Raw genomic sequence first — 23,864 nt, 5'->3', positions numbered from 1 at the left:
AGCAAGGGTGGTGTGAACATAAGACATGTTTAAGGCAAGCTTATTTGTATAGCTGTGACTTACTTAATATGCATTTTGGAGTAATCCCATCCAAATACAGCAATGAAATAATATTTTTATTTGTATACACCATTGAAAGTACCATTCAATGCCTCATAATGCTCAGCACTAGTTTTCTGTGTTTGATTTAAGAGGTAGGGGTAGACATAGTAAGGAAAACTTTCGTGCAACATTTCAACCACTCACATTTTACAGTCCTCTGGAAAGAGAGTTGTTCCTCAGTACAATTTGTACTGTTCCTCAGGACAGAGATACTGTAACTGAACACTGGACATGTTTAATGATTCTTTATTGCTAAGATGTGATGAAAGTCATGCATGCTGTCTTTGCTGCCATTTTATGTTTGTGTTTGTTAAGGAGCACATACTTAGTTTATACATTATTTGCAGTGGGAAGAAGAGAGAAATCTTGGAGCATCGCTGTTGCTTACAGGTCTAAAGCAAAGTAACACTGTGGGTTTTAGTTCCCAGCTCTATGGCTATGCATTCCTTGGTAAGTTTTACCTCTCTTATTATCAGCTGTTCCCTCTTGTCTTCAGTGGCTGAATTAGATTGACATCTTTGCTTTATTAAAATGTAATCAAGGAGAAGGCAAAGGGAAAAAAAAGAGATAGTGGAAGGACAGTTTCAGAGTTACAAGTGAACCTGTTTGGTAAGCGTGGAGGGTAGAACTGATTTTAATTTGATTCATCAGACAGCTTCAGAACCAGCTTTAGGGCTCCCTGCAGGCTTGGGTTAGATTCTGACAGGGAGACAATATTCTTAAATAACAGTGGGATTGGTTTGTTGGTTGACCAACAGATTTTTTAAAAATACCCTGAAGTACAGATTTCCATGACACAAATTTAAGGTTATGGACAATAGACTCTTTTTTCTGGTTAGCGAGTGTCTTAAAATAATCTTTAAACCTTAGGAAGATGGAAGAGCACAGCTCGGAAAACACTATGTTTAGAACTTTTACTAGTCACTGTAAAGTGAATGTTTGGGTTGTGAACAGCAGATAGCAGTGCCTTTATCCTGTATCTGTTAAGAAGTCTTCACTGTAGATAATTTGCTATATAGTATTAAAGAGAAGTTAGAACAGAGTATATTCAGAATCGAAGGGAAGGGAAATGGGCAAACAATTACTGAATTTCCTCTGAATATTTATTGGAATATAGTACAGATAGGTTTTGTTCTTCTTTACAAAATGATTATTTACTAGAAAGTAAGTAATCAACTATATATTGTTAATTTTTGTTTCATTACTGCATTATTGAGGGTAATAAAAAGTGAATTTGTTCTTAAAATGTCCCCTCAAAATATGATGTGTGGTGGCAGAATTAGGATGCTGATTTGCATTTATCATGACTGTAAACCAAAAATCTCATTTTCAGTCAAAAAGGGGGATAAATGTGAGAACTAATTTGAAAGCAGGTTTTTTCATAGTGCTGTAATTTGTAATCCAGTGGAGATACTGATACAAGTGGGGACTTTGCCATCCAGTTGGCATTCAGTTTGGAGAGTTTTAAATGTCATATAGATTGGTGGAGTAGTGGCTGTACTTCAAAAATGCACTTCACTCTTGTCTGAAAGCAATAGTGCTTGTTCCATGACATTGACATTCAGTGGATCAAAAGCTATTTACTGTTATGTCACGTATTCCAAAGCCTTGCCAACACTAATGGAACTGACCTCTGAGAGAGTAAAAGATGTCTATGGGTACAGAGTGGCCTCAAGCACCTCAGCTGTTTTAATTTAGCCATGGTCCATAGGCTTTGTCTGTGCACTTATTACCTTTTCCTAAACTATTCTCTTCCATATAAAGAAGGTGTCTTTCATAGTTTTGTGTCATTATAGCCAGAGTGCAAATTGGATTGAGAGCTTGGACACAACTCCTGTAAGCTGCACTTGAAGAAGTATTATCTGTTATGCTGACAATAGCAAAATCAAAGCCTAAGAGTGACAATCATTGTAAATTGCACCAACTACAATGTTACGTGCATTTCCTCTATTACGTCATGGAGTTGCATGTTCTCAAGTAATTACTATCAGAAGAAAAGCCACATTGTAAGTGGTGCAGTATATCACAGGTCCTGCTAAAATCAATGAACACCTTGTTCACAGATTGTCTTAAATCAAGAATCCTTTTTGGCAGGTGTCCCATATTTTCTCTTAGGAAGCCTCAGCAGAAACTAAGCGTAGCCATAACATGTGCTATTATGGGTGAGTAAACCCTAGAGGCCACAAAGGTAAATCCAGAGAATCAGATTTAGTGCACACATGCTCCACAGTTAGCTGAAAGCTAAGGAGACATTTGTCTGAGATCTTCAGACATCCTTTTACAAGCTGCTGTTACAAAGCCAGACAACCAGAAAACCTGGCCACTTACTCTCATTTCCATCTCGGCAAAATTTATGGGTGAGGGGGAATGGGGAGGTACTAGAAACATGCACATAATTATGTGAAGTTGAGCAAAAAGAAGGCACCTTAATAAAATAAGGCAGTGGAAATTCTACCAGAGCAACTCTGTAGAATTGTGTTGTTTTTACAACAGAAGCCAAGACACTTGCTGTCACTTCTAGAAACCAGAGCCAACTGATACTGGTTCGTTTAAGACTCAGATGTTGAAGCACTAACGGTAAAGTGTGTTTTTTTCACAGGGAAGGTGGAGTTGACTAAAGGATTAAGAGCTGTATACAATCTAATGCCGCTGATGTGGACACCTGGATATTTGAATAGAGCCTTGCAAGTGATGGAGAATGTGGCTTCATTGTCAGGGGACATCAAAGTCTGTAAAGAGGCTGTAAGTATAAAGGCTATAACCCACTGAACAAGGGGAATTTCATATAAAACAAACTTCAGTAAAACCTGTGAATTCTGTGCCTTGTTAATGAAAAGATGCCCTGCAAACTTCAGAGGCCTTTACAAGACAGGAGAAGTAATGTTCAGAACAGAACCACTGCTTCAGGTGATGAGCCAGTGATAATGTCTATTGGCATGTCCTTGGTGAAGAAGGACACTTGGTGATGAGTGTGTGTGTTATTGCCACAGACCATTTAAGTATGTTTTCTAAGCCTTGCCCTCTCTTTAGAGACACCTGGGTCTGTGTCACAAGAATCATGTGCCTGTGGGTATGGGAAGACACCTTTGTTTCTCAAGTTTTTGAAATGTGGTTTTTTTGAAACCACTCAGAGACATATTTCTTAGCAGTAAGGATGAACTATCATGTCATCTTACTCTCATGGCTGATTGTATGTGTTCTGTGCCCTCAGATGATGTCCTGAGTGGTACTGGTCCAAAAAGCCAACAGAGTGATTTCTAGAAGGTTTGTACTGCCCTCAGTCAGGGAGGATGGATAGATTCAGTCCATTTATAAGGTCAGCACTAACTAATGGACTTGGGGCTTAGAGTGCTGTGGGGAATCAGGCTGATCCTGGAATCAGACAGCTTAGGAGTGACTTAGGATGTCACTACGACATGGGCTGGAGCATAGAAACATCACTGAAGCCTCTCCTTTTCTTGGTACTTTTTCCTGAAGGTGTCTCTGGTGATGGGAGCCTCCCTTTTGCTCATGTCACTACTAAGCTTGCAGTCTCCCCTGACAGACAAAAGTCCAGGGTACTGCTCAGCAGGTACTCCTACCTATTGCTCTGTTTTCTGAAGCTTCTCAGTGTAATATTGGACAGTACAAGACAGGTCACATCTGCAACTTCCACCATTTTAAGTTACCACTTTGGGTGTGTGGTTTTGGAGATACCTTTCTTACTCTTAAGTCTGAAGAACTTAGCTTAATACACTGGTGATTTTTTCTGCTTACAAACCCTAGAAAACTTAAGGAACTCCTCATCTTGTTCTGGGTTGTAGATGAACATCCCGGTGTTGAAACAAGGCTGTATCTGTCTGTGATGCAACAGGTCCATAGAAGATCCTATCCATCTGCATACTGATACTCTAAAAATAGTAAATACTAGTAATACCTAGAAATGCTATCTATATAGGGTATGTTTTACTTTGTTCCGGGAACAACTAAGAACTTGTAAAAGAAAGTTCTTGCTGATTCTTTACTAATGCTGCATCTCGATACATATCCAGTAGTAGAGCCCAAAAAGCAATGGAATGACTGTGAGTGAGAGCCACACACTTCAAGATCAAAAGCACAGTACAAAATTCTTCCAAGATTGTCTCATTTCCTTTTAGAATTTGGTTTTCTGTTTCGCATATACAGAAGTAATCTCAAATTACAAGGTAATTCATGAAGTTTTTGAATACATGACAGTTGTGTTACTTAAATTGTATTTCCAAACTCTTTATTCTAACCATGACAAATGTGATTGTTCAGCTTGATGCCCTGGAGACCATTTTACAGTCTGTCCTTGAAGCCAAATCTGATCCAGAATCTGCTGAACAAGCCAAGAAATTAGAGCAGAAGTCACAATGTGCAGAGTCAGAAGAAACAGAGCAGTCTAAAGTACCTGAGTACTACAGCCGATTCAAGGTAAGACAGTTTAATTTATCTAAATATTCTAAGCTGTGGTAGATCTCTGTGATACATACTAGAAAATATAAATGCTGATTTACTATGGCTAGTAGACTGGCACCCCTTCAGTGCATCAGGAGTTCTGTTTGGCATTTTTGAAACTGATGTCACCTTGCATTTTCACTTCTCCAAACAGGAAACAGTAGCCTACAAAGACATAAAAGCTCAAGGCCACTTGTGTTTAGTCTGTCTGCTGGAATTTTATCTTCACTTTTCATACATCAAGATGATAACTCCAGTCTTATTTGCAAAAGTGATATGTCATTAGAGACCCATTATTTGACCTTGTGTGGGGTCTTGCTCATTAAAATAAATTGTAATAGGTGTGAGACTACCCTGAATTTATTGTCCATTTGTGTACATTATAATTATGTATAACAGTAAGAAACACAAGAAGCTGTTCATTAGAGCACATCTATATAATGAGTGCATTTTATTTGATCATGTCGTAGCTATAAATTAGCTAAATGAGCTAATTTTTTTTATCATCTCTGATTTGTGCTGTGGTAAAAATCGAGTACTTCAGGTTGAAACTCATCTGGCTTATAGTTCCAGGAGCAGTACTCTTTCCATAGCCCATCAGTTTCCATTGTTGCTATCCCCTGGATGGCTGTGACCTTGAACAGTTGTGCTGGATACAGACTGTTCTAAAGAAATTTCAAAAGTTTAAAGACTAGTAGCCTGTGGTTTCAACTCACACACACACACTTCTCCTTGCTTTAATTTTTACTTATATAACTTTGCTACTTATCTTTAGATATTAAGATTTTGTTGTAGGCAGTTAAAACTTTTTAATTGAGGTGTTTGGGAATCAGTGGGTGCTCAGCATATGGTAATTAATGCCTGGATGAATTACAGTGAATTAGGTAAACACAAGTGTCCTTTGAAGGAGGGAGTGAGACATTTTATGTGTCTCTCATTGTCTATGCATTATCTAGCCTTGGGGAAAATAATGCAGTGTGTTCAAAATGAGGTCTGAATATCAAATTGGGGACTAGTGCCAAGAGTGTGGTTTTCTTCTCAGCTCAACCTTTCCACAAATTCCATAATTAGCCCAATTCAGACATTCCCTGGTGTGGCAGTGAGTGACTTTTGGCCAAAAAACTAGTCCCAGTGTTTAAGATCTGACCAGGAAAGTCTGAATATGAGAAAGACGTAGCCCCTATGTGGCATCTAGGCATCCAACAGTAATTGTATGTCATTAAGCCAAAATTCCTGGTTGTCTGAATGAGAAAAGGAGCTCTTGAGTCAGGATGCCATTTCAGCTAAGCCTGAAGGAGTTCCTAGATTCTTCTCTCAAATCCATTAGGCCAGCAATAGCCACTCTTCCCAGTTGAGCCCTGGGACACCTACAGGTGTAGTTCACAGGGCAGAGTAGCACACTAGAATCCATACAAGTGTGAGGGAAGGTGGCAGCTCTGAATCAACCTGATTATGTGTGCCTTCCCAGCTGCTGTCCCAGCACAGATGATCTCCCTCTTCTGTGTAACCCCAGCACAGGGTTTGCACTTCTGCTGCTAAAAACAATTCAGTTGCGCTTTGTCCAGCCCTGCATTAATTAGCCAGTACATCCAAGTCTTTCTGCTTGAGCTCAAAACCAATTGCTTCTTCCTTCTGCACTCCCAGTTCTGTTTCACAAATCATACACCACAATACAAGGAAAAGCATATGGATTTGCTCCAGACATACACGTGCTCCTCCATGGTACTCCATGGAATGGCTTCTGTGTCTGATACCAGCCTTCAGAACAACCGTTTGTGGAAGTACCTGAAAAAAGGCATGGAAGTCTAACAGATACGGATACTTGTCCTTTACTTCCACTAAAACAAACAGGACTTGAGGGCATTTGGCTCTTTCCAGAAAAACCCATTAGAGTTGTAATCTAGACTCTGACACTCATTTGTATTGTAATTACCTGTTTTCAGATCCTGTATGCTGGGGCTTACTGCTCAGTATAGCATTCCTCAGGCAATTCTTTCCATCTGTGTCAATGATCAGTAGGCAGCAAACATTTTATCACATAAATGCTGGGAACACCTTCTCTAAAAGCAGTGCACCTTCCCTAACTTGTCTGCATGCAGAGCCCTGGAGACTGCTTATGAAAATCATGATTTAGCCATTTAAGAATGTGCCCTTTTGGTACCTGCGGGACATAAAACCTGCTGCTTTCCTAAATCAGTATTACTAATGTATAAGAGAAGAGCAGGAAGTATTCCAGGATACCACTGATACCAGTAAATGGCTTGGGAGACAAGACCTGCTAGTTTACAGTTTATTGCCTTTCTGTAGTTCAATTTCCTGTTTTTATGTTCAGCCCCTTTTCACCACATTCTTGGTAGAGTTTAATGGGAAGTGTGTGAATGATCTAAACTAGTTACATTTAAACTATGTATCTAATCTGTAACATGAGCATAGCCATCAAGTTTCTTCCCCAAGCCTAAGTTGTACAGTCTCTTCAGTTTTCTCACTGATGCCTTTTGTACTTACTGATCTCAAATACAATGGAGACTAATACACCTAAATAAGTTTATTGAGTTTGGTTTTAGTCCATTAGCCTTGAAGACATTGACTTTGTTTTCATTCTTCATCATAAAATCAAAAAGCAGACAGAACCAAACACCCAAGCCCCTCAGACCTGCATGTCTAGCATTTTAAAGAGTCTTTAATCTGCTGTCTGTCCAGTTTAGACCTCCAAAGTAAAACACAACAAAGCCTGCAGTTGTGTTGGCTAAGGGAGGGAGAAGAGTAGAGGCCTCAGAGGGGACATAATAGCTTCCTGCCTAAGAACAAGTCAGAGCCTCCAGATGGGAGCTGAGGGGAAGTGCCCATGCAGATTATTGCTGGCATGAGCTCGGGTAAGAAGAACACTGCGGACCAGCTGCACAGTGCATAAACTTTCAGTGATAACTGGAAGTCTGGATATCTGCATGGCTCTAGAACTGCATTTTGTTGGGAGGAGAACAATCCACACATCTTCTTTCCATTATCCTGCAATGCAAAACAAGAAGTTCAATCATTCAAATGAAAAATGTATGGATGTACCTTTCATTAGAACACATACTTATTTTAAATATTTTTGCAAATGCTGGGCTGAGTAAAATGTTTTATTTAAAAGAAGATGGGAAAATGTGTTTTTATCTAGTGAGTGAACAAGGGATAAAGAATTTTCCAGTGCTGTATCATCTCCTTGGTTGTGTATCTGCACTTTCAAGGCAATTAATCAGAATGTTAGGGAGCCATCAGGCTAAAGATTACAGAAAGCCAGAAATAGTATCGCTGGGTGATTCATCATCTTAAGTGAATTAACATTTTTATGCTGCAGGAAATCCAGATAAGTAAAGCTCAAGAAAGAAAACGGGAGTTTCTTACTGAAGCTTTGCTCTTAGTTTTAGTGTAGAATATCCCTGAAAAAATATCCCTTGCTGTAACAGTGTTGCATAATCTATGCAAGTGTAGTCACACCTCAGACACAGGAAGAAAAACTATGGGAGCTACTTACTTTGCTGTTAGAAAGAGAACATGTGAAATGAGTGAACCTGTTGGGAGGGATGCTGATGCAGGCAGTGTGGATGAAATCGTGCAACTGGTTTTGAGGCAAGACACAAAACCAAAGTTTTTTGTTTCTATTCATTGTGGTTGACTAGTCAGCTGATCTTTGTTAATACCAGATAACTGAACTTGGAAAAAGAAGAGAACTCGAGTAGTTAACGAAAATGAAATTTCATTGGTTCGGTTTTATTGCTAAGAAGAAGAATGGTCTAGAGGTTAGCATTTCAAGAAATGGTAGCAACTACCACAGCTGAAACACTTTCCTGTGAGTTACCTGGCCTGTGCAGCAGCAGCAGCAGCAATGATAATAATAATAATAATAATAATAATAATTCAATCAGTGATATGTTGGTTATAGAGAAGTATTTTGTGTCTGATTGTTTCGTGATTGACTGGCTTTCTCCTTGACACTCCCTACCAAATCTCTTTTTTTCTGACAGGAGCTGTACTCCAAGCTGCATTCACTTGGCAAGGTTGAATCTGAAAGCCTGTTCACCCTGACCACCCAACTTGTCAAGGAAAAACTGCCAGAATGTGAAGCAGAAGACATTGCAAAACATGAGCAGAACCTGAAGAAGTGGGAAGAACTACAAGTACTTCTCATTGAGAGAGAAAGAGAGATGAGAGAACAGGCTAAGCAGGAAATGGAAGCTAGGAAGCTAGCTAAAGCATCTTAAAGCATCTGCGTAGTACTGGAACTAGGAATGCAGTGGTATGCATTCCTCTGTCAGTGAACTGAAGTGCTCACCATTATTAATATTTCACTTCAATCATGCTGCAGGTGTGACTGCTGTATGGAAATTAAGCATCCCACTTTGCCTGTTTCCTGAAGTAAAGCACATGTGGTTTAGAAATCTTCATCCTGTATATGATGTATTTTCCTTCTACCACCTGCCGGGCAAGAGATGGGATAGGGACAATACAAAGAAACAAAGCCATAAGGGGTAGCTTGCCTGTTATGAAAGGTCTAGAGGGTGGAAGGAACAAAAGAAAAGGGAAGAATTTCAAATGCAAGTTGTTTCAGTAGGAGTTTCTCACAGGAAAGAATGTCTTTGCTACTCTGAACTTCAGACACTTAAGAGGATTAACATATGTTGATTGGGTTTTTTTCTTTTTCCTAACCCATTTGGAAAATTCAGGCTACTATGCATGGAGTTGAAAGCCTAACTTTAGGTCATTTTTAAAACTACTGAAGAGTTTCAGCCTAGTGAGTTAGCACTTGTACATTCAGTCAGATGTGTCTTTACTGTAAGGATGTTAGAAATTTCTGAATTTACTGGTGCTGTTTCGCTCCTTTTCTAAAGTCACTAGAGAAACATGTGCAATTACCTCGGCACACACCAAGGAGCCTCATACTGCAGTGCACTTTCCTTTTATATTCTAGGCACTGTTTCATGGAGTTTTTGACCTAATTCCCTTCACGGTCCCATGCCCCCTTCTTCAGATCACTGAAACAATGTAGCTATTCACAGGAGCACAAGGAAATGGCAAGGGAGGAAAGAATCATAGTGCATTGATTATGGTTGTGATGCATCATCATCCTTCCCTTCATACATTCCCACTGAATCTTGTCAGCTACAGCTAGCAGCTTTTTGCAGTGTTTAGTGGGACAAGGTCCTTTAAAACAGGGAGACCTGAGCAACAGCCCTGCTGTAATTGCAGTTTGTTAGGGCACCAGCACTATTGTCTCTGTGCTTTACCACAGGGTCTAAATAAGCATTTTGCGTTTTATTGTGCATCTATCTAGTTTTGCAGTGATAAAACTCAAATCACAAACCAACTGTAAATCCAGTGAGAACATGCTGCAGACCTGTGAACTTGTTTTAAGTGTAGGAAAGCATACATGAAATACACCAGATGCCTTTCTTAGAATTCCCAGCAAACACAATCAGAGCCTGACTGCTCTTTCATGTCCAAGAAACTTTACCCCATCTTGTCAGCAAGTCCCACAGTTTCTCCCATAGAGCAATAAGAGAGTGCTGTTTCCAGCCAGGTAAGTGGATGATTTTGTGGCTTGTCTAGCAGTGGACTTTCCTGGACAACTTCTGAGGAAAGTCTCCTGAATTTTTTTTTTCTCTTTCTTGGTCTAAATGCTTTCTGATTACTAGGAGAAGTTAGAGAGCCTTGAGGAAGAGTAGAAGGCCAAATACACTCTTAAGAACAATTTCCTTAAAACTGGTGGTTTTAAAGAGGTCACAGTCGCTCCTGATTGAGACACAGGAGAATGTAGTGTCCCTTCCCTGCCCACATATTTCAGTTCTTTAGTTTCAGAACATGGGTTGTAGCTACAGAGGTTCATGATCACTCCTGCATCCAAAGTCCTGAATGGTCTTCTCTCTACAGGCATCAGGTGTTGGGATCTTCACTGCACTATAATTTTACACATTTCTCCTTGGTTGTTGTTGGCCTCTTGGCAGCACAAGGAGCCTGTTTCTGGCTGCACCTCCACCCTCCCTCCCTCAGCCTGCTGGTAGATACACTAGGCTGCTAATGCTAATTGAGCTCCAGCAAGCTGCCAGCTGCTATGTCCCCGCTGTCTCACAGGCTTGGCTTCACTTCCCCCACAACGACCCCCCTTTCCATTTATTTAGACTTAACTATTACAGCAACAGGAGAAAAAAAAAACCTTCCTGTGAGCTCTGAGTAGCCTGCTTGTGAATATTGTAGGTTCCCTCTTTGTTTTACTCCAGGCATGTGGATTGGAATCCTCTGACCGCAGTTCAAGGCGTAAACTTAAACCAGTAGATACAACCTTTCTCTGCCTTTTCCCCAGTCTCCTCCCATATTGCCCTCTGCCCTTGGCAGAAGGGGGTTTCTTTGCCACATGCTTTGCAGGCAAATCAGGTGCGTGGGGCCAGATGAAGGACACCAAACCCAAGACCTGCAGCAGGGGATCCAGATTATTTGTGACAGAAGCCAAATTTTTTGACAAGCCCTCTCATTTATCTGTCCCTTTGGTATCACCCTGAGTGAGAAGGCACTTTTGACACTTCCACCAGCTGGACCAGATGCACACGAGGGACCTTCTTCCCCTTAGGCTCCAGCTAAGTATTTCTCCATGGTTCAGTAGCTACTGTCTTGCTCCGCCCCACCCCAGGTTTCACTGTGGTCTCAACAGCAACCAGTTTCTAAAGTTTTGTGTAGCCAAACTGTTTTCACACCTAGCAAATCCTCACGTTTCCAATACACATACGTGCACCCTCCTGAATTCTCCAGAAATCCTCTCTGCTGCTTCGTTTTTGATCTCAGCTGTGATCCCCTTCAAGTTCCTCCGATGTACCAGCTCACATTTATTTGTTCCCCTTCTCCGAGGAAGCTAGCCATGTCTCTGCCCTGCATCCAGATCTCAGTGGTGCAAGCAGCTTGGGCTGCTCAGGCACCCTGAGGTTTGAGGACCCTGGATAGAGCTGAATCTCAAGAGATTCAAGTCATGTATTAGCAAATGAAGCTTGAGCAGAGGGAGGAAGGTACTCTCCTCCTTGGTGCTCTCTCCTACCTGCTGGCTTTGAGCAAGGTCAGCAGTAAGGTGGACAAATTGTGAGACAGGATAATTCAGAGACCTGTTCAGGCAGGTGCTCATCTTCCTCAGGAGGACACATGCAGTAGCTGTGTACCAAATGCAACAGCATGAAAAATCAACAGAATGTCAACTAACCTGGCTTAATTTACCTGCTTTTCTCCTTCCCACTCCAGGAAAACTCACACTTGATTATTTGCCCCCTTGCATAAATCATGTTGCACACAGCACCTGTTTTTTACCTGCTTGCTGGTAACTCTTAAATAAGAAGTTTGAAGAACCCTTGTAGCTGCACCTAGGAGTGAAACTGGGCCCCAAGTAGTCAAAAGCCCAGCTGCCTGAGGCCGTGTGTGCTCTGCTGTGTTTGCCATCGCCTGCTGTGATGCAGCTGTCCACATTTAGAAGGAGGAGGGGCGGGGAAGTAGTACAGCCGCTTTTGATCTGTTGCTGTTTAAATATGAGCTCTGATGCTAAGGGAAGAATGTGGATGTGTATATATATATGCATATAAAAAAATAGCTTTGTGCTCTACAAACACAAAAAGCTCTGAGTTCATCCAGCCTTGCTCCCTGGTACTTGATTTGGCATTTGATGCAAGCTCACAACCCAATAAGCACTTTCTCACTAGGAAGCTCTCAAGCTTTTTGAAGCATTTCTGGTTCTTGCTGTTCTGTTTCAGACAGCTGTCTAGACCTTTCTGTATGTGAATAGGGCTGGCTAAATATTTCCTAGAGGGGACAGACCAAAGTCTTTCTTAGTAGTAACACTAGCTCATATTTTTGAACACTCTCCTAGCAATGTTCCTTCACATCCTGTTTTCGTTTGACTACAGCTGTGATTAGGATTAAAGCTATTGCAGTTTCTCCCTTGTCAGTATATTTCTAGATCACAGGAGTGCATCTTTCTTCATGCAAGTTTTTGAATAATTTCCCTACTCATTTTCCTGGTGTTTTTATAGCTCGGGGAAAATCTCTCGTTGCTATAAGCAGTACATTGGCATGCATAGTCACTGAGCTGTGACAAGCAGCCCAAATAATACCTGACTGTGGTAGCGTGTATGGTACAGCACTGCCAGACTTACACATGCCAGACACGGTTAACAGCTCTCCTGTGTTTTCCTAAGTGTGGGAAAGACCTTTCAACAATACTAGCCAAAAGAAACAGAAGCCGATACAAATGCAAAGCCCTGCTTGGTATGTTGGTAAGAATTTGGCTGCTCTTAAGAGAAAAAAAGTGGCATCCCAATTCAAACCTATGGCAGACACCAAATTTACTGCTGCTGAGGCAAGCAAATATGTAACTCTTCCTCCCATGAGTGTTACTGGCAGAACAGTTCCAGCAAAGCACTGAAGGTCATTATCCATTATTCACAAGAAGAAAATTACATATTTATACCCTTGCAGCTCAAATGAATTTGCCAGAAGCCTTGTACAGATGGGCCCTATTTATGGTAACACCTGACCTTGCCAAGATAAGGTTACAAGATGATTTCAGACCTGGTCATATGCTGTGTCCTACACACAGCGCTGGTGTCAAGCACTTGCTCCCTCCCTAAGTGGCCTGTCCCAGCTGCTTTCCTGCCCATCCCAGGGTTCTCTGGTCACTCTAAAACTGTAGGACTAGGATGATGATGCCTGCCAGCTTTAGGTGAAGGTTGGCTGGTACTAGGGCGTTTCTGACCTGAGCAGTCATCAACTGTGCTGTTGAGACAGACAGAAGACAGCCTGGGGCACAGTTTAGCAAGCATCCTCTCTTCCCCTGTCTCCAAAGGAAGCTGGAGTTAACAGTTACAGAAGAGAATTGCACCACTGATTTACAGGGATGCAAGGTGTGGTCTGCTGAACAGCATCCACTTTTGCTGAGTTTCCTGTTAAATGTACAAACTACATGTACATACTACAAAGTGTATTTGAATATTTTGAGCTCATCTGTGGAGAGTAAAGCTAAATTTACCTTTCCAGAAATTTAATGATAGGAAATGTTGAGATGAGATGAGGAAAAGGCTTTTCAACTGTAGAAGAGGAACTACTGCTGTACTGTGACAACCTGAATTTGGGACAGTGACTCTTCCAAAATGAAACTGGAGAATGAAGTATAGGTCAAAAATTAGTGACAAAACATTAAATCAGAAGTAACGTTAGATGCTAAACATGGTAGAAAACTGTGCCACCTACTCTAGATAGCCTCCCCACAGAAATCAAAGTTGTCACTGAACTCAGCTAGCAATTGCACAGTACTGAGTCTTTCTACTCTTAAACCTTTCTGATTAACTCAAGTCCGCTCTACCCATTCCAAATTGCAAATGCTCCAGGCACAGAAATAACATTAGAATTAGAGCCCCATTGACAAGCACAGGACAAAATTCAGCTTTCAGTATATCTTGCTTATTGTGAGTCTTGACAATTCCTCCCTTAAGTGATTTGGGCAAAGAAACTTTCAAGCCTGCTCTGATCCTTATGCAGGGTAACTGCTGCTATTATTTCATGTTCGGAAACTGGAAACTGTTTCTGGGTATACTGACTTGCACTCTGGAGGAGGGTTCATATTAAGTATTTAGCTGGCTCAGTGGTTCAGTTTACCTTCAGCTGTTAAGAAAGTAACACAGGTGAGCTGAGGTAAAATAACATCAGGTTTGTAAAAGCTCAACCAAAATTAATTTCTGGACCTTAACGGTTAACTTTAACTTGTAACCTTAGTGCATGTGGGGATTTAGCTTTGTATATTTAGCTTTGTTTGTATTAGGGCGTAAGTTCCAGATATTTCAGTTGTCTTTTCTATGGAATTCACAAGCACAGGTGATGGACCATCTGCAGTATGATGTGTAAATCATGGCATGCAATTGTTTTGGTAGTGAAGCTGGCATCAGATGCACAGTCAACCTCCACCTTGCCAGCAATTCATACTGGGGCTGGTAATGCTGGAGTTGTTGAAGAGCAGAGAAGCAGCTATCTCGGGTGGTAAGGATCCGTGAGGACCAGCAAAAAGCGCTCCTGCAGACTACAGTGCCTGCTGATTTAGTTCGGTAGTTTGCCTCTGGATTTCATTTCTGGTGGAAATGGTGCTGAACATAACAGTTAAAAACCAGCAAATCTCTTGGTATCGTAAGGGCACTCAGCATTATGCAGCCTCTGGTAGTTTTGGGCTGAATTTGAATGAGAGAATCACAGAATTAACTAGACTAGAAATGACCTTTAAGATTATCAAGTCCAACTATGACCGAACATGACCTTGTCCACTAGAGAATGTCACTAAGTGCCACATCCAGTCTTTTTTTAAACACATCCAGGGTAGTTACTCTACCCCCTCCCTAGGTATTCCAATGCCCAATCACCCCTTCTGTGAAGAAATACCTCCTAATGTCCAATCTGAACCTCCCCTGGTGCAGCCTGAGACTGTGTCCTCTTGTCCTGTCACTGGTTGCCTGGAAAAAGAGCCCAACCCCCATCTGGATACACCCTCCTTTCAGGGAGCTGTAGAGAGTGGTAAGGTCACACCTGAGCCTCCTCTTCTCCAGGCTGAACAACCTCAACTCCCTCAGCTGCTCCTCACAGGACTGGTGCTCCAGACCCTTAACCAGCCTTGCTGCCCTTCTCTGGACACGCTCCAGCAGCTCAATGTCCTTCCTAAACTGAGGGGCCCAGAATGGACACAGCACTCAAGGTGCGGCCTCACCAGTGCTGAGTGCAGGGGGACAATCCCTGCCCTGGTCCTGCTGGCCACACTGTTGCTGGTACAGGCCAGGATGCCATTGGCCTTCTTGGCCACCTGGGCACACCCTGGCTCATGTTCAGCTGCTGGCACCAGCACCCCCAGGTCCTTTTCTGCCTGGCCACTGTCCAGCCACTCTGTCCCCAGCCTGGAGCACTGCTTGGGGTTGTTGTGGCCAAAGTGCAGGCATTTGGTCTTGTTAAACCTCATACTGCTGGATTCAGCCCATGGATCCAGCCTGTCCAGGTCCTTCTGCAGAGCCCTCCTACCCTCCAACAGATTGACACTTGCTCCCAGCTTGGTGTCATCTGCCAATTTGCTCATGGTAGACTCAATCCCCTCATCAAGATCATCAGTAAAAATACTAAACAGAACAGGGCCCAACACTGATCCGTGTGGGACACCACTAGTGCACAGCTGGATGAAGCACCGTTCACCTCCACTCTCTGGGCCCAGCCATCCAGCCAGTTCTTAGCCCAGCGAAGAGTGCACCTGTCCAAGCTGTGGGCTGCCAGCTTTTCCAGGAGTATGCTGTGGGAGAGGGTGCCAAAGAAGGCACACACAGCACAACAGAGGATGGTACATGCTAGTGCAGACTAGTCACATCAGTGGAAGATGAGGAGTGACTGCAGCAGCAGGTAGTGGTCAAAAACTGCTTGCTGATTGAAGGACATGGGCAATGCTCATGGGTCCAGGGATGCTTTAGAAAGCCAAGGAGCTTTGTTGCAATGCTGGGCACAAGCTGGATCTGTGGCATGTCACTGTAGCTGTTAATCAAAAGACCCCTCAACAGCTCTTTTTTGCCCCATCCTGGGAACAATGAAAAGCTAAAATTTCCTCCCATCCACAGAACACTAGAAATCAGGAATAAACTGTCTACTGCTCCAGGATGCCACGATACAGATCCCTCATTTTAGATAGAATGAAAAGATCTGACGAACCGTCATGTTCCCATGGAATCTGAAATACCACATAAGCTGATTGAATTTGTTCATTAGCTCCAGTGGAAATAAACCTCAGCAGCTGTGTTGAAGAAAGGAGCTTTCATGTGGCATCTAGAAGCAGCAAGCCAAACACCACCGATGGGGCTGGCCTGGCCTCTGTCCACAGGTACTGTGGGTGGTCACACCTATCAAATCCAGAACTTTGCTATGCAATGGCACGTAAATGACTGGGATTGAGGCTTGACCTGGTCTGCTTTGCCACAATCATTTTAATATATTTTAAGTAGTATCAGCTACTCTATCACAACAACTTAGAAAATCTTGATGTACATATATGGAGAATTATACTTAGGATATAAAATTTGCAGCACTTGACTTCCCTCATCTAGTCATAATTTTACTTCACCATGTTCCGCCCAATTCAAGCCAAGTACAGCATTTCTTATTGTCATAAGTTACACATAAACCCTTGGACTTTGGAGATGAGTAAGGGCCTGCAAAAAAAGACTGCTGTCTGAGGATGAAGGAAATCCCACAGGACCTCTGCTTCTCCTGGGAGTGAGTACCTCTTGCATTTTGCTGCCCCAGCCTTTACCTGCTTTCATGCCATCACCATTGACAGGTGCATCTCAGCACAGCAGGCATTGCAGCAGCAAGCAACTACAAAGGCAGAAAGCCTGATCTTACAGCATCCCTCAATAGCTGAAGAGGAATTCTGATGTTTATAAAGTAAAAAACTGAACTGAGGGCTCAGCTTCCCCAAATGCTCTGTCTCCTCTAAGCCAGATGAATGGGCAGTGATGATCAGGAGCGGTCCATGTCTATTGGAGACAAGCTGCACACTCTTGTTGAACCGCTATGCTTTAGAAAAGACCTCAAGAGTGGGCTCAGTTTGATGTAACTTTATTGCGTATCATCTCTGAATGTGTACTTACTGAAAATGAGGTGTTTTCTCATTCTGCTGAGGAATACAGAAATGAGAACAACAAAGAGAAGCCATGTCATGGTACATCATGGTAATGTTTTACACCACTAGATAAAAATATTCTTCCACATCTATTTTTCCAGTTCCTAAAGAGAGATTGGGGTTTGTCTGGCACTTAAATCCTGCCTCATCTTCAGAAGAAAACCCATATACTAGGTAATCATGACCGAGAGAAAGGGAAAACTTAAAAATACATACATACACAAAGACAAGAAACATGTCAACACCACTTTACCACTTTTGTATTTTATTGTGGAACTGAGTTTGATTCCTTTACATCAAATATCCTCAATGGAAGAGGGGATATTGCACACAAATATCATAAAAGCACTACATATTACTTTCACTGGAAACTAATTTTCTACGTTAGATATGACTGGATAGAATAGAAGTGATGCAGGATTATAAGACATAATACCATACACAGCTGCAGACTGACACAAACACCATTCAGAACAAGAGAGAGGAGGTGTGTGAGGTGCTTCTCAGCCAGCCACAAGACTTTCTTTCCATAGTTTGGAAAATAATGGCTGCATGCAAATGCGTGAAAGCATATTTCAGATTTTGTCTTTTACAGTTGAGATTACAGCCCAGTCTTGAAGAGGTAGCTCCTGCCATCTGGAGCTCTTAGTTAGCCTAGTAGAGAGAAGCTGCTTCTTAAATTTTTTTTCTTTCTATATTTTATGCCATTGTTTTATTTAGTTACTTAATTTCTTTTTTAAGATTTTTTTTGTAAAGTCAAAACCAACAAGATTTTTTCTTTTTTTTTTTTTTTTTAATTTTAAATAGCAAACATTTTTTAACCAGGTTAATAATATAATTGCATTCTAAGAAATGCTTATCCCTAGTTGCTTTTAGTGTTTTGTTCAATTAAGTGAAAAGATGAAAGTTTACGGTTTCTTTCAAGTGTAAACAGTATATTTTTTCATCTTCTAGTAAATCCAGACCAATAAAATTACTATTTCTCTCAAAAGCATCATTACTGAGCAAGAACCTCTGGCGACAGATGAACAAAGAGAAGCGCATGACATAAATGTTCCAAATGCACAGCAAGTGCTCTTTGGAGCTCATTTACTTGTGTTGGGAGGGATTGAAAATTCAATTAACAAATTTATTAAATCTTAGTAAAAGAGTACCAGAACTCTCCTAAAATGCATAAGCTATCATAGACAATTAAAAAAACCCCAACATTCATATACACAGTTATCTCCATTCACCACAGTATGTAAAATAAGTAAAAAAAAAATCTAAAGTGATTTCTATGAAAGATGGGGTGAAAATAGAGGTCAATGAGTCAGGCCCACCACAGGACTTTGAAAAGGCATGCATGAGAGGCCCTGTCCAAGTTCAAGAGTGGGATGGGATCCCCAAAGTTAATTCTTCATTGAATTATATGAAGCAGTATATTAATAGCATAAAGATCATGACCGGGAATGCTGTTATGGGTAATACCATCATTGAAATGGAGTGTTCTTTGCACTCAGATATTGAATCTTTACAATTAAGAGTAATCAATAACAAACCATGCTCCTAGAAATCTATGCTGATCAACAGCACTCATCGTTAATGTACACAGTACATTTGGATGACTGTTACACTAAACTAGTTGTGTAGTACTAGGATTAGCACAGGTAGATTAGTTCCACAGCCAGGAAAGTCATTAAGGGCAAGAGGAGCTCATCGCTGTGTTGAATCTAAGTGCCATTGCCATTTGGAAGGGAATGGATGGAACAGGCATTGCAATACCTCCGAATAGCCAGACCAGGGTTTTAATATTCTTGTAGCAGCAAAAAAAGCAAATGCACATGTTAAGGTTAACTGTAACTGTCTAGTTATCATTATTATTTCAGAAGCAAAACAAATGCTTCGGCCATCATAAACTTGCTTGGGCATATTTAAGGCTTGATTCCAATTTAATTTACAGTAGGATCAGATGACTGTAACTTCCCTGACAGTAGTGAAATTGCTCGTGATTCACAGGCGTAAGTGGCATAAGTGAGATTAGTCACAAGACCACTGCTGTACTTAAAACAATTTTCTACCAAAGCAGAGATACAAAACATTTCAGTTATTGTCAGAAAATCAGAAAATCTGTTCCCACCCACTCAAAAGGTTTGAATTCTGACCTATATAATAAAGTAGACAAATCAGAAAGAATTGTAGAAAGAGTACAACTCTTGTGCCAAAAATTTTGCCCATATCTTTGTAGACTATGTATTACAAGAGCATTTTTAAGTGAATGACATGAGCCCAGCAAACATGCTTGTTTTCACAATACATTTCCATCTGCCTTTTGTGCCATAGTCACTCTGAGTTATTCTTAACTACTTAAAAGGTATAGCAATAAATAAAACAGCATTGCTAGAGAGACCTAAAAAAAAAAGAGAAGACATTAAAAATAAATCAAAATCCCAACCACTGAAAAACAGTAATTCACAGCATTAAATGGGCATGAGAAGCCCACATTTACAAGACCCTAAACCAGTATTAAAAAACCCTCATAAAAATTAGGAGTGCAAACATACACCTATTAAACAAAAATATCCTAACAATGTAAAATTGAAATAAATTATAAGTAAGGAAAATAAAATGAGGTCATAGTTCACTACATCATAAAACTTAATACCAGCCGTAACGGTGATTCATACAACCAGCACATAACTCCATGCTGGAGGCCTTTACACCTTCTTAAATTCAGATTTGCAGACCTTCTGCAATGCAACAAGATTTTTTAAATTGGGGTAAAACTTCTGAGACTGAAAATCCAAACTGTCTTAAATCACAGAGAAGTGGTGCTGTTCCTTTGTAAGCAGTCTAGAGAAGGAAAAGAAGGGAGACATGAAGAAGGAAAAGAAAGGAAGAAAAAAGAACAGTAAAGGAAGAGGCATAGAAAGGAAGAGGAAAGGGAGTGAAAGTAAAAAAAGGAAATGAGAGGAGGAGAGAGGAGTAAAGGAAAGAGAAGGAAAGAATAGAGGAAAGAGGAAAGAGGAAAGAGGAAAGGGGAAGAGAAGAAAAAAGGGAAGGAAAAGGGAAGAGAAGAGACTTATTTTAGCTTATTGCTTGTTCTATCCTTTTTCAAGATCTTGTGAGGGTTGACAATGTAGGTTATAACCTTTTAAGTAATGGGCAATCAACTTCTCAAATCCCATTTTCTGTAATCACCAATAGAAAAAATTTATAACCAGGGTATCCTTCCATACCCCTCTCCCCAAAAAGGTATTGACAGTTGACTGTTTTCAATAAATTTTACCTCAATATCCATTCTCACTAGAATCTTAAACAACACCATTTATCTTACAAAACTACTAAAAAAATGCCTTTGCCTGCAAAATTTTTCTTTGCATTTACCTGTAAATGAAAATGTTTGTTACAAATCATGTATTAAAAGTTCACATAGCACTTAAAAGAAAGGCTTCTGTACATTTGTTCCCATGTTCACTCTTAAATTAAACAAATAAAATAGGGTAAGACAAAGGAAGGTTGAATACTGTACAGGCTCACAGGTAACCTTTTCCATCATTCTGAATGTTTCACTAAGTTTTGTAACTCTGATACTGGACACCACTTCAATCTTGCTTCCACAGTACAAAAGGAGCCTTCAAAAAAAACCTCATCTTGCCTTGTTGAGCTGTCCAGGTGCATCAGTGAAGTGTTCACATAACTAACATATGTAATTCATAGCACCAAACCATTTGACCAGTCATAAAGTTCCTAATACAACACATGCACACTCACGCTTCTTTACTGGTGTAACTATGATCCTACACAGATGTTTTATAAATTTGCTGTCTCAGCATTAAAAAATAAGTGCATCAAGTTTCTTTGTACATTCAAGTCACTTTCTAAGGCAAATTGTCTACTGTATGTACTCCCGACCGCTTTGGTATTTTGCTTCAGTTAATCGACAGTGGACATGGGTGTTCAAGCATGTGGACTGGTCAGTTCTGGCTGGAGTGAGTGGGCTTTCGCTGGAAGCATGCCTTAGACCAACAATTCTGCATGTTGTAAGAAAGGTTTTAGACTTCTGGATGGGGTGCAGATTACATGCACATTTGGCCTATGATTGTTACGGTATGTCAGTATGCAGAGTTCAAATTAAAGTGGAAAGCTGCTGATGAGTGAGTGATTAGGTCATACATCCCTTCCTAGCCATGTTCTCATTCTTTTTATTTTTGAGCTAACTTAATTCTTTAAAAAAAGGATCCCCATAGTGATAGCTCATATTGATAAAAATTTAAAACTTTCTTCTTGTGTGAGAACATAAGCAGACTGTAGTAAGCGATACATCTATTGCCATGAGACTAATGCAGACCTAATGATTTACTACGTTCTCCTCTTACCCCTCTCTCTCTTTCTCTCTTTGTGTTTCATTAGAGGTCAAATGCCTCTACCTGGCAAAAGTCAGTTGGGGTTGCTAGTGCATGGTTTCAAAATGTTCAGCAGAGATGCAACTGAATCTGTATTTTCGCAGTAATTTGTACTCTACTATGGGAAGACTGTTATTTCCCTTAGCAACCAACAAAGACTGAAAAATATTAGTGACTTGCATCACTGTGACACAGTATAGCATTTGGCAGGTATATAGTTCAGCAGTTGGAATAGATGAGTTGAATTTTCAGAAAAGGTGTTTTCAAACTGAAGAATTTCTGGAAACAAAGTTTAATCTTGTGATGCACGGTCTTGTTCTTACAGTTCAATCTTGCATGCAGGAAAAGATTCATCTTGCATAACAACAGTGCTGCTGCTTGCCAAAACCATGATGTTGAGATCCTGCTGTTTCTCATGGGTCTCTTGATACCATTCCCTCATCACTTCTGAGTCGTGGGTTGGGATTAAGGTCACCTGCAACACAAAATAAAAGTCTTGTTGAATGGACCGCAGAAACAGTTAATATGCAAAATGTCTTTGCAAGAAGCCCCAGCCAATAAGTATGTTTCCCTTTTGGAAAGAGTGGCTTTTTTATGCAATAAATACTTGAATAAATTGATGGATAAAAGGAAATCAACATGCTGGTGAGGTAGAATGACTTCAAATAAATAGTTTATCAAAATAAAAAGTTGGTTCTGTAAGGTGCTGAGATGCAGGTTTCCAGAGGAGTATCAGGCTGTTATCTGCACTGATAACTCTTCAGATAATAGACAAATATTTTGTTTACTTATTCACCATAATGGAAAGGCATATTAATTTTCCAAGTGCCTGTAATTATTCTATAAAGTGTGGAACATTGCTTCCCTACTTAAAACTGCAACACTGCCAAACTCAGATGATATATATGGTGTAGTAAAAATACGAAACAGCCAGCTGGCCCTGAAAGCCAGTTCTCAACTGTTTTAAAAACCAGGAAGAAGTCTGAAGGGCCAGAGATGTGGGAGCAGCTGAGTGCAGAGCAGTTCTGTGCTTCACATGTCATCAGTGAAACAAGGTGTCCCGCCTGGGGGCCCCATTCTCTGGCAGCCGCCATCCACTCCAGAGGTGCTCTAGTTTCTCATAGCTAAGAAGGGTTAAATTTCCAGGTTGAGATAGGAGTGAAGAGCCTACCTGCATGTTACTCTCCCACTGCGCCTTGCCCTCCAGCAGGGAGTCCAGAACAGCCCTGCTTGGCTCCTCGGCTGCAGCATCATTCCCGCTCACCACATAGTAGGATGACCGCACCCTCTTGAAAAACTCAACATCAACATTCTTGCTGTTGCTGTGGTTGGGAATGTACACCAGATCTAAATACACTGGAGGTCCCGGAGGCACTGCTGTAGATTTTGCCACCTTGGTATTCCCAGGCCCTTTGGAAACCAAACAAAATGAAAATATCACAGACTGGTTAAAAGCATGCATTTATTAATTACTGTTATAACCACTGAGGTGAAATGTGTCCAATTATGGCATTACCCTCCTACATACAATGACGTGTAACAGCTTTGCTGTACCCCAATTATGATTGTAATGGGAGGAAAAACCTGAAAAGCTGCAACTATATAATACAATTAAAAATCACTACCATATAGCAAAAATTTGGCTGAACCTTTTCCAGTAATAATCTATTATTATCCAACAATTACAATGCAGAGCTGTGATTACTGAATTACTATTCAATAAATGGTGGTATTATTTTCCAGGTAAAGAACTGCAGGTTTTTGAAAGTCTAGGGTACGAATGGTTATAAAATCTAGTGTCACACAGGGAGAAGAAGATTTGAAGATTTGAAGCAGTCCTGAAATCTGAGGTACATAGCAAGACATGATAGCTCTTGATATGAGCAGGCTCCTGTACAGATGCATCAGGAAGCTACTACATGTGAGCAGAAAGAGGTTCAAGGAGGAACTTGGAAAGAGAAAGTTGTAAAGCAATTCAGGGAACAGAGTCAAGTATTTGTTTGCCTGCTGTATCCTTATTTGCATACACAAATTAGCCATTTATTGCAAAAAGTGGGGGGAAGCATTTCTTCGCTGCTGTACATAGCATATATAGTACTTGTTCTAAGAAGAGCTTCAGTCAAAATGAAGTACAGCATGTAAAAACATTAAAAATACTACACAAAAAATTGCATCTTTTGCTACAAACTGGATCACGGTGTGAACTAAAAATCGGG

The 23,864-nt window shown here is 40.8% G+C and overlaps 2 protein-coding genes across 3 annotated transcripts in view; one reads left to right on the top strand and one right to left on the bottom strand.

Moving 5' to 3' along the window:
- MRPS27 (mitochondrial ribosomal protein S27) overlaps positions 1 to 8,987 on the top strand; it is a 43,761-nt gene extending 34,774 nt beyond the window's left edge. For both annotated transcript variants that reach the window (XM_048290668.1, XM_048290667.1), the window contains exons 8-11: positions 450 to 552; positions 2,702 to 2,844; positions 4,381 to 4,536; positions 8,568 to 8,987. In XM_048290668.1, coding sequence (XP_048146625.1) covers positions 450 to 552; positions 2,702 to 2,844; positions 4,381 to 4,536; positions 8,568 to 8,804 — 639 coding nt within the window. In that variant the 3' untranslated portion in view covers positions 8,805 to 8,987. The remainder of the gene's footprint in view (positions 1 to 449; positions 553 to 2,701; positions 2,845 to 4,380; positions 4,537 to 8,567) is intronic.
- Positions 8,988 to 20,344: 11,357 nt separating this feature from the next.
- Positions 20,345 to 23,864, bottom strand: part of MAP1B (microtubule associated protein 1B) — a 69,449-nt gene continuing 65,929 nt past the window's right edge. Inside the window, exons 6-7 of the mRNA XM_048290746.1 lie at positions 22,820 to 23,058; positions 20,345 to 22,123 (exon numbers count right to left, since the gene is read on the bottom strand). Of these exons, the coding sequence (XP_048146703.1) occupies positions 21,968 to 22,123; positions 22,820 to 23,058 (395 nt within the window). The 3' untranslated portion in view covers positions 20,345 to 21,967. The remainder of the gene's footprint in view (positions 22,124 to 22,819; positions 23,059 to 23,864) is intronic.

The sequence above is a fragment of the Corvus hawaiiensis genome, chromosome Z, assembly GCF_020740725.1.
Source record: "Corvus hawaiiensis isolate bCorHaw1 chromosome Z, bCorHaw1.pri.cur, whole genome shotgun sequence".
Classification (NCBI taxonomy): Eukaryota; Metazoa; Chordata; class Aves; order Passeriformes; family Corvidae; genus Corvus; species Corvus hawaiiensis.
Note: the sequence above shows the minus strand (reverse complement) of the source record. Positions and strands in the feature narration are given on the sequence as shown.